The sequence below is a fragment of the Oncorhynchus mykiss genome, chromosome 6, assembly GCF_013265735.2.
Source record: "Oncorhynchus mykiss isolate Arlee chromosome 6, USDA_OmykA_1.1, whole genome shotgun sequence".
In the NCBI taxonomy this organism is placed as follows: Eukaryota; Metazoa; Chordata; class Actinopteri; order Salmoniformes; family Salmonidae; genus Oncorhynchus; species Oncorhynchus mykiss.
In genome coordinates this window covers 23,717,905-23,729,087 of record NC_048570.1, presented here as the reverse complement: position 1 = coordinate 23,729,087, position 11,183 = coordinate 23,717,905, and the positions used below count along the sequence as shown (strand labels likewise).

At 39.6% G+C, this 11,183-nt stretch overlaps 1 protein-coding gene across 2 annotated transcripts; it reads left to right on the top strand.

Moving 5' to 3' along the window:
- The first annotated feature begins 108 nt into the window (after positions 1 to 108).
- Positions 109 to 10,708, top strand: LOC110525553 (malectin). 2 transcript variants are annotated; one of them, XM_021605765.2, is made up of 6 exons: positions 109 to 759; positions 2,198 to 2,450; positions 3,481 to 3,659; positions 3,885 to 4,061; positions 5,362 to 5,419; positions 5,749 to 10,708. In XM_021605765.2, exons 2-6 carry the CDS (start codon positions 2,243 to 2,245, stop codon positions 5,994 to 5,996), a joined length of 870 nt encoding a protein of 289 aa, XP_021461440.1. In that variant the 5' UTR covers positions 109 to 759; positions 2,198 to 2,242; the 3' UTR covers positions 5,997 to 10,708. The 2 variants fall into 2 exon arrangements, with proteins under 2 accessions (XP_021461440.1, XP_021461439.1); XM_021605764.2 differs by lacking the exon at positions 109 to 759 and adding an exon at positions 1,646 to 1,837.
- The last annotated feature ends 475 nt before the right edge of the window (positions 10,709 to 11,183 follow it).

Genomic DNA, 11,183 nt, shown 5'->3' with positions numbered 1-11,183 from the left:
GTGATGTGGAACTTGAAGTTCTCGACCTTCTCCACTACAGCCCCGTCGATTTGAATGGGGGTGTGTTCTGCCCTCCTTTTCCTGTAGTCCACAATCAGATCCTTTGTCTTGATCACATTGAGGGAAAGGTTGTTGTCGTCTCTGACCTCCTCCTTATAGGCTGTCTCATCGTTGTCGGTGATCAGGCTATTATTAGCAGCTCGTCGTGTCTGTTTTAATATTTAGGAATATTTCACTTTCTCTGGTCATAGCATGAATTTGTGCATGAGGCAGATGCAATGCGACTCGAGTTTCGCCATCAGGTGGAAGGCATTGTCCCCTCTCTCTGGTCAGTCTCACAACTGAGACTAAACTCGAGAATTGATAACAAAATAAATCTCTGACTCCAGTGCGTTCAAGACAACTGGGAACTTGGGGGGAAAAACGAGATCCAACTGGGAAAAATCATTTTGAACGGACATCCATCTCGAAATTCCAAGACGGAAACTCAGCATATTTCCAGAGCTCCGACTTTCCGACCTGAAGATCACTTGCAAATGCTACACCTGATCTATTTTGTTATCAAAGCTCGAATTTTGAAATAACCTACAATATGGTCTGAGGATAACAATATTGGCAGGACGGGCATAGGACAATAGCCACTATGATGGGATAACGTTTTAGGCCACATTTCTGCAGAACTCTTTATTTTGTTGTTTTTTTTTAGCTGTAGATCTCGGCTTGTTTTTTGATTGCCAAAGTGATCTTGACTCAGAAAAGGTAGGTGACCACTGATCTAAACCATCTTTGCCCAGAGAGCCCTCATATTAAATCTAAGCGTCAAATGTTACTACGGCAACGTTATTTGTTCATTCATTCTTTTTGACAAACCCAGGGTGCACTGCAAGCACGCTGCGTTGGACTCTCCTGATTGGCCAAAATTTCAGACATCAGTTGCGTTCCAGGTCGTCCATATTGTAGTAGCGCTGCGCCGATTATCAGATCACAAAATGTCTGAGAGAGAGTTTTAACTTATCGAGCGCCACGTTGTTTCGTATAATATTAATGTTCTTCCTGAGAAGTTGACACTTCTCCTAACATTGTGAAATTGGATCATCTGAATACTGCACAACCACAATAAATACGACCTGGAATAGGGCCATTGCATTACAGTCGTTTAAACACTTTTTTTGAGGAAATTGATATCACTTTCGTCCTTCAAGTTTGCATAAAATACATCGCATACATGTGGACTGCAACTGTCGTTTTTATGAAATTCGTATATACATTCTATTCTAAATGTTTTATTTTCGAAGATTAATACAATTACGAATAACTCCCATCAGGTGTAATTGTGTGTCTCTTTCACCTGCATTTTTCCAACTAAACAGCTTTACATCAAACAGAACCTTAGCTCGTTGATATACATTGGTGGTATGGAATTGTATTTGATTCGTGAATCCGATGCATTTCTATGAATATGCTAAACTCTCTCTTTCTATATATATATATATATATATATATATATATATATATATATATATATATATATATAAATAAATGTAGAGAGAGAGAGAGAGAGAGAGAGAGAGAGAGAAAACATGTTAAACTAATGCAATGTGATTGGTTGTCACTTCAGTCATTCATTTCCTCTCTACAGTGAACCAGCATGTTCACACCCTCTCTCGCCTCAGCCTTCATGCACTGTGTGTGCATCTGAGGAAATCAACGTCAGTTATACCGGTTTGGCAGAGAAGACTAAACGATCATTGCTGTCAATGAGAGCTGCAGTGTAGATTGTGGACTTCGATTTGAAGCAAACAGGCATAGAAGCAAGTTGCACCAAAGATTTTGCAACGTAAGAACATCATATTCCGCTAGAGCTTCTGGGAACGTTGATGACCGAGCATTAAGTCAGCTAGCAAGCCACACAGATAGCTTTTAGCTAACAGATGAGACTGCTCAACTCTAACTAGTTATAGTGAAGGCCAACGAGGCTGTTCGTTTACCTGAGAGTATTTGAGATTTAGCCATGTTTAGTGGTTGCGAACATTTGCCAGCTGCAACCATTCAGCAGTCATACTTGGCTAATGTTAGTCAGATAGTTAGCTACCTAAATATATTTGACTACCTTATCTGGGGAGGGGGTGGGAGGGTTTTGTGCTGTCATTTATGCTAGTTGGCTAGCTAGCTACAATTGATGCCTTCTCTCACACAGCTTCCTTGGGCCAACTCGTGTGTGTCTGCTTGTACCAAGCTGTGTATGGCAATGCGGCGGGTAACGGTGCCATTGGTCGCCGGGCTGGTCGTGGTGGTGGTGGTGTTGTCGCTGCTGGCTGAACACTGTTTGGCGGATGGTGGGGGCCTTGCTGAACGAGTTATCTGGGCAGTGAACGCTGGCGGGGAAGCTCACACAGACATGCATGGCATTCATTTCAAGAAGGATCCATTGGAAGGAAAGCTTGGGAAAGGTGAGTATGTAGGCATGGCTGGGTCATCAAAATGGCTCTATTAGATTACAATTTCCTGTTAATAATAGCAAATGTGACTTCTAAATTGAATTGAACGCCATAGCCAGCCAGTCTGTGTGAAATTAGCCAATTGTAGCCATTTGGCTAAAAGAAAGTGAAATATTTGCTTCTGCCAGAGGGTGATCATATGGTTGTAGAGGTGTGTATTTCCCATTAAGAAGATATTTCAAGCTAACTCATGTATTGTTTTGACTTCTGCTATTGAACCGATTTAACCTAATGAATAGTCAGTATTAGTAGTGCTGTCATATTTGTTGAGCTTCTCCTTCGAAAATGAACCATCTCATGGAAGAATAGTAAACTCAACTGTGATGTTTATTTTATTTTTATGTAACCTTTAACTAGGAAAGTGATAATGACTGATATTCAGAAATGTATTTCTTTAAAATCAATTGGAAACTAAAAACATGAGCAGTTAAAATGAAAGTATATTGAGGTAAAGGATATATTGATGACATTTCTTGTTTGATGAATTATAGCCGCTATGCTTAGTTCCACTGCATGTTCATAGATTTTTTTAAACACACTTCATTCTGAAGCGACATTTCATATTGTTTCTGACATCCATCCCAGTAAAACTAAAGACCAAATGGGTCTGTCTGCAAATAGAAACCAGACAGTTAAGGAAACATTGACACTTGGCACAGGTATCGCCTCTCACTTGCCAGAACAGATAAGTCATGAATATTTTAACATGCCAAGCTATTGTTAGCCAGCAAGTTTGCATCTCACATTTTTAAAAGAACCTTATCAGCCATAAAATGCATGTGCTATTTTCCTGGTTTTCACAGTTTGTGTGCAAGTACAGTAAATAAATGTATGCAGCCATCACTATACTGTTCCAGTACATGGGTAAGCAAATGGGCTTGTATTATGTAAGCTTATGTAAGGAGTGTGTTGGGTGCATATGTGACTGAATTGCTTATAAATCGACAACATAGTGAACAATCTACTCTGTATTTCCCTCTAGCTTCAGATTATGGAGTGCGTCTGCCCATATTGCGCTCTAGTCCTGAGGACCAGATTCTCTACCAGACAGAGCGCTACAATGAGGATACCTTTGGCTATGAGGTGCCGATTCGTGAGGAAGGAGACTATATACTTGTCTTGAAGTATGCAGAGGTCTACTTTGCTCAGTCTCAGCAGAAGGTACCACTCAGCTTTCCAATCAAATCATCAAAATATGTTTTCAGTTTAGATCTCAAAGTTATCACTACTGTAAACAGTAAGTCATAGTAATGTTATTCTAATTTTGCAGCAAATAATGTTGTTGAACTTAGATATTGATAGTTTCCAAAAAAATACAGTTTCCAACAGATGTTTTATTGCAAGTTAATTTATTAGTAATATATAAATACCTTTGACATTCTACAGGTATTTGACGTGCGTCTTAATGACCATGTGGTGGTGAAAGATCTGGATATCTTTGAGCGGGTGGGTCACAGTACAGCTCATGACGAGATTGTGCCCTTCTCCATACGCCGCGGTAAACTGAGTGTTCAGGGGGAGGTGTCCACCTTCAACGGCAAGCTCACTGTGGAGTTTGTCAAGGTGAGTTGACACAACTGAAGTGTGTCACTGCTCAATGTTTTCTCCTCTTCTCCTGACCCATTTAAAAAATATTTTTCAGATGTGTCCTCAAATTAAAGTCGAGCACTAAAGTCATGATTACCTGCACACAACTCTGAATGTACAGTCGTGGCCAAAAGTTTTGAGAATGACACAAATATTCATAACACTCCAGCCTTGAGTGTTGACAAGGCTGGAGATCACTCTGTCATGCTGATTGAGTTTGAATAACAGACTAGAAGCTTCAAAAGGAGGGTGGTGCTTAGAATCATTGTTCTTCCTCTGTCAATCATGGTTATCTGCAAGGAAACACGTGCCGTCATCATTGCTTTGCACAAAAAGGGCTTCACAGGCAAGGATATTGCTGCCTGTAAGATTGCACCTAAATCAACCATTTATTGGATCATCAAGAACTTCAAGGAGAGCGGTTCATTTGTTGTGAAGAAGGCTTCAGGGTGCCCAAGAAAGTCCAGCAAGCGCCAGGACTGTCTCCTAAAGTTGATTCAGCTGCGGGATCGGGGCAGCACCAGTACAGAGCTTGCTCAGGAATGGCAGCAGGCAGGTGTGAGTGCATCTGCACGCACAGTGAGGCGAAGACTTTTGTAGGGTGGCCTGGTATCAAGATGTGTAGCAAAGAAGCCACTTCTCTCCAGGAAAAACATCAGGGACAGACTGATATTCTGCAAAAGGTACAGGGGTTGGACTGCTGAGGACTGGGGTAAAGTCATTTTCTCTGATGAATCCCATTTCCGATTGTTTGGGTCATCCGGAAAAAAGCTTGTCCGGAGAAGACAAGGTGAGCGCTACCATCTGTCCTGTGTCATGCCAGCAGTAAAGCATCCTGAGACTATTCATGTGTGGGGTTGCTTCTCAGCCAAGGGAGTGGGCTAACTCACAATTTTGCCTAAGAACACAGCCATGTGCGTTCGCGCCCAGGCTCTGTCGTAACTGGCCGCGACCGGGAGGTCCGTGGGGCGACGCACAATTGGCCTAGCCTCGTCTGGGTTAGGGAGGGTCTGGCCTGTAGGGAAATCCTGCTTGTAATTATACTTCAGTATTCCATAGTAACATCTGACAAAAATATCTAAAGACACTGAAGCAGCAAACTTTGGAAATTAATATTTGTGTCATTCTCAACTTTTGGCCATGACTGTGTGTTTGTTTATACCTTTTCTGGGTCATTTTTTTGTGCAAATAATGGTAGGACTGTATTTCTCTGTATGTTCATTTGACACATGGCTTTCTCTGCTGTGAACTGATAACCTGCCCTTTGTTTTCTTAGGGTTATTACGACAACCCCAAGGTCTGTGCTCTGTATGTGATGAAGGGGACATTAGATGGTGAGCCTCATCAGTCTATTAACAGGAGAATATTCGGCAGTGCCAGTGAAAAATAGCATTTTCTAAGATGTTGTCTAAATAATTCTGAAATTATTAAAAAAATTGTAATGGAATGTTGTATTACAAAATGATTGCTCTCTTTTTTTATCTCACATTCTTTTTCAATAACGTTATTCATTGGCTGCTCAAACAATTAATTGTATGCACAATCTAAAGACATCACACCCTCTCCTCAATGTCTTACCTCTAAGTTCTGCATGAAATGAATTTCACTCAACCATATCTTTAAACCCATGATCTCTCCCATCTCTATATTTTGTGCATCGCAGATGTACCAAAACTTCAGCCTCACCCTGGACTGGAGAAACATGAAGAACTTGAGGAGGAGGAAGAAGAGGAGTCTGAGGCAGGAGAGGAGGGTGGTAAGAAGAGTACCTCGACAGCTCCCAAGTACAGGGTCCAGTCAGGCCCCAGAACACCAAACCCGTATGCGGCCGACAATAGCAGCCTCATGTTCCCTATCCTGGTGGCATTCGGGGTGTTCATCCCTACACTCTTCTGCCTCTGTCGGCTGTGAGAATGTAAAATAGAGGGGGAAACGGAACATGATGGACAAGAGACTGAAGGGGGGGGGGGCGGACAAGGAAGAGACACAAGGAAAGTCTAGGCAAATAGACAGGAGTAAGCACGAGAGCCAATGGCATTAAGTGGACAAAAAAGAGACAACAAATTTGGAATGCAGTGCAGGTGACAGAATAAAATGCCTTCCTCACTAACTTTAAGGTCACACAGAGAAAAGGGGATGGAGAGAGTGAGTTTGTGTGTATTGTACATCTTACACATTTCCACCATGTTTCAAATTATCACATCACAAAGACATGATCTCGCATGAGACAGGATTGACCACTTTCAAACCAGGTTTGTCTTGTCTTGTAGGAAGAGGCTGGGACTATACAGAGGGGTGCTGAAATGTGATTGGCTGTCCCTCTTTATAGATGAGTATGGCTTTGGATGAGGTGTGGCTTGAAGTGAATGCAGATAGGCTGCTATGGTGATCAACAAAAGTCAGGCCCAGTATTTAGTCACAGATGATACAGGAGATAATATCCAGAAAATCTATTGATTCTTACAAATTTGGAAATTGGAAGATGTTTTAGAGAATGTATGTTTGGTGGAGATTGGAGGGGACAGTGGGAGACGGTTGCCAATTTGGCCAATTAGGCATTTGAATGTTTTTGCTTGCTCTTTTTTTACTTTATTTTTGGGCTTGATTATCACCAAACTTGCTAGTGTTGTAAAGCTACAATTTATTTGAGCTTTTGATACAAAGTTGTGCCATAATTTGTTGAGAAACAACATGCTAATAATTTCAACAAGTCTGTACTGTTACAGCCTCAGTCTATTCTATGGCGGAGAATTGATGTTTCATGTGCTGTTTGAAAAGAAGGCTGATTGTGTTTTCACATCTAAGGTGGATTTCACAATTATGTTGCATAACGTGTTTAAAAATGCATGTGTACCTCCATGGGACTATACCATGCTGTGCTGTTTCATATAACAATGCAAGTTTCCTCAAATGTGGTCACAGGTAAGAAGTCTACTTGTTGTGCTGGCATGCATAACTGTCTGTACTAGCAGGTACCTTTCGAGACAGCTAGACTATAGAGTTATCAGAAATTGCAGGGCTTGACATTTAACATTTTCAGCCACTTGTCTTCCAGTGCTTGAAATTAAGGGTGTCCTGTTGTCCCTGGGACAATAAATGTCTACGGTTCAAAACAGACAAAAAAAACAATGAGGCTGATACAACAGATCAGACCGTTTAGCTTAAAATGTTGATTAAGTATTATTTCTTCATATTATATGCTCAACAATGTGCACATGGCTGTGCTATCTGGGAAGGTTCCGAAATGCTATTAGCGGGAAAACTGTTGCCAAAAGTGCACCGCACATGTGAGTGGTTTCATGTGACAGAGATAAAAAAATATCTGTTAGAAATTAAGAAAGAGGGGAGATCTAAAGATGCATCAACTAGCATGGGTTACTTATATGACTAGGATTATGCCTTTGGCTGCTCGACAATAAAATATAAATGTGAAAACCAATAGAACATTTGGCATGTTAGGTGTTTAAAATAATTACTTCAACATTTCTATGGTTGTATTTTGGCTAGGCTACTTTTAAACAAGGTAAGCCATGCTTCATAAAATAACATAAAACATCCAGGTTTTAAACAAGTTTATAGTTAAAATGCTGACCACCTCTGCTCAGATTCAAGGTGGGTGATGTGTGGTGCGCAACAGGCACTGTCTCCGGTCTTGTGACCATTTGATCTGAACAAACCATGCCTCAAGCCTTTAAACGTTAATGTTAATTTTCCTTCATTATATTTGTAAAAAATGACTGGTGTTTGCCTATATTTATGTAATTAACAGTCTCATTAAAGTTTGGCTACATTTTACAGAGCCTCATGTCAGCATCGGTTTGGACATGAAGCTGCAGCCAATATGCATATCACCTAGAATTTGGCATGTAGGCTTTTTTTATTTATGTACATGAAAAATAGATGTAAATGTTATTCCAATGTTGGCCCCTCTGATTTAATTCTGATCTGAGTAATTGTTTGATTTTGTGCAACAAAAAAAACATTTACTTGTCCATTCAGACAACTCCAAATCTATATTATTCTTCTCTACCTTTAAAAAAAAATGTTGTACAATTTTTTTTTTTTTTAACTTGTCCCAGACAAGAGGACAAGCCTTAATGTTCCAGCCCTGGAGAGTTTGAATCCTTTGAGGGTTTACATGGTATTTAACCACATTGATGAAACCCTCTAACTTGTATGTGTTTTCCACTTAACGGTACATTAGCTTGGTTTGCATCTGGTGAAAGGCCACCTCTGAAAGGTTATCTGAAATAGTATAGAGTGATTAAGTTAGTTACTTTGCCAACATTGAGGGACCTGGTAATTAAACAAATTCTCAAGCAAGTGGGACAGGTCCCGAATCAGTAACATGTCTGAATTGTCACAGAGATGCATGTAGTGTAGTCCTTTGTCATGGTCACTGCCTTTTCCATTCATGGCTGTGCATGCCTTCTTTTGATTCACCAAAGTGTTTTGTGTTGTAGAATTTTGTTCTATAAAACTCCCAGTAATCCTCTGTTCATAACACTGTGATTGATATAATTTCATGTTTTAACTCACAATGTTGGTGCTGGAGTGATGATTAAGTACTAGGTCAAGATATAACGTAAACATCAGAAGTTATCCCAATACAGTGTGTCATTAGAATGAATAACCGGAAGGGCCTACGCATTTATTTTGTATTTATTTACTATTTATGTAAAGTCCTCATGGAAAAACTGCTGGATTCTTTTAGTATATTGGAATATAAATGTAGGGTGTGTGTGTGTGTGTGTCAGCTACACAGCTACATAGAAGGTTAGAAAGTGAGGGGAGTTGGAAAGAACTAGTTGTTACACAACTTTTACTAAGGCCAACCAAGATTGTCAGTGGTAGCCTAAATTGAAACTGGCTTTGAGTAGAAAGCTTAAGAGCAGCCAACTTAACAATTATTAAATTGTGATTCTTTTCCCAGGGAAAAGTGTTTCTAAAAGCCAGCTCCCCAAATTAGTTTGAAAAGTGTGCAATCAGTCAAATCAACATGTATAAACGGTGGGCTTGCACCAGTCTTAATTATGATCTATATTTACCTTGCACATGTGAGTATCTATAGATGTGTGTACATGTTTCACTATAGGGAATATTTTCCCTCTTTCCCATCTCTCCATGAAATAATATTTTAAGTTTAGGCCCTTTGATTCCTTTCTGAAGCTGTTTAAAAAAAACTTGCCTTAAAGTGGACCGCAGCATTTTGTTATTACTAATCTCTGAGGTGTTCCACGGACATATCCATATGTCCTTCAGTACAGTTAGCCTGGAAGTCAGTAGCTGCATGTTTGCATTGTTTTTGTGTTTAACTGCCTCTGTATCAGGAACAAAGCTCTTTCCATGAGGGAAAAATCTTTTACCAAGCCTATTACACTTGCCTCTCCACACTTGTCATTGGTTTTATACTTGCTGAATACTTGACAAATAGATGATCCAGGTGTTATAAATTCTCTCTCACTCTTGTGGTTTCCCCCTCTATGTTCCATGCTGCTGGAAAAAAACAAGGGAGAGGTTACAATACTTGGTCAGCTGATAGTTGTTTGATTTGTTTTGTATAAAAAATACATTTACAAAAAGAAACAGTATCTAATAAGAGAGAAGCACCTTTGTTACTTATTTGAAAAAATGAAAAAAAGTTTATTTAATTCAGTACCAAAGTTACAATCTTTTGTTGGCTAATTGAAATTGCTACACAGTTGCGTGTGTATATACTGTAAGGTACAATATCACACTTATTGTAGTGTGACAGCGGTTATTTTCTAATCTAAATATTGTTACTATTGAGGTGTTTTTAATAGTTAATTTTAAAGAAGACTGGCATTTCTGCTGGGGATAAGTTACAACGGTGGCACTGTAGAAAAGAAAAGGTCTTGACTGACCACACTGACTGTCAGGAAGAGAGGAGATTGATGAAGCATGGACATTTTTACATGTATAGTTTAAGAAAGGGGTTTAATCTGAGATATTTGCTTAATGACTAAAGGATTTGTAGCTTTTTATTCTTTCTCAGGATCTGTTTTGTTTGACTTTTTACCAGGATGTTTTAGTGGTGTGACTACTTGGTTTATTTTCAAAGCATTTGTCTGTCATTTGTTGTTTGTACATTTTATTTTAATTGAATCCCTGTTGCCTTGAATTTGAATACAGTTGTGCATTATCATTGTCAGCTTTGAGGTTCCATTTTTTTGGTGTGCTTTCGATTACTTCATTGGATGTTTAATTTTTTTTGCCCACAAGTCCTAGTGTGCAAAAATCCTAACCTTACTTGAGCTCACCTAAGATAAGAACCAAATACTTGCTACACCACTCTCCCATTAGCCCTACTGAGGTGCAGACGGAACAACCATACACTCTTGTGCAGTCCATACACAGTCTTATGAATCACAGAATGAGGGTATGAATTAATTAGTGTGAATGTGAAAGAAAGCGATCAATGTCAATAAGGAATCCTACTCTACTTATTGATTTCTCCCACCCCATGAGGGCTTCATGCAGCAGGTGGACTGATGGAGTCCTTTGAGATGCCCCCTCCATACTCAGTTGTGGCTCTACAAATAACATCTAAGTGGGAACTGCTGATAAATGCTGTCTCTTTTTTAAATAAATGTGCTATTTTATCTAACTGGTGTTCTGGCAAATGTTTTCCATATGATTTATCTCATGTTTTACTATCCTTGGGGTTATTGTAGTACCCCTCATGTAAGTGAACTGTTCAACATGCTGTATATCGTTGAGATACTATAAGTAATGGGGAAACCTTAGAAGTAGAATGAGATATTTATATTGGGGTGACATGTAGAGAGACATGACAGTAATGCAGATGAGAGATGTAAGAAGAGACGTTATATTTTATATAAATGTAGTGCATGGGCAAATTGCATAGGTATGGTCAAATTGCTCAATATACTAATGAAGTTGGACCATACTCGGCTGCGCGTTCAGCAGGACACAATGTTTTGGAACGTTAAGATATAAATAGGATATGTAGAACAAACATGTCTCTGACATGTAGATCAAGGAATCATGTCGGATCGATTCGTGGCATTTCTATCCGCAACTGAACGTTACCGCTGGTGTTCTAACTGGAATTCA

Bases quoted from the DNA above. Each gene is read 5' to 3' on its own strand.
- LOC110525553 (XM_021605765.2), top strand. From the start codon at position 2,243: ATGGCAATGCGGCGGGTAACGGTGCCATTGGTCGCCGGGCTGGTCGTG. The intron at 3,660-3,884 runs GTACCACTCAGC...GACATTCTACAG, and splicing joins TTGCTCAGTCTCAGCAGAAG to GTATTTGACGTGCGTCTTAA. The intron at 4,062-5,361 runs GTGAGTTGACAC...TTGTTTTCTTAG, and splicing joins TCACTGTGGAGTTTGTCAAG to GGTTATTACGACAACCCCAA.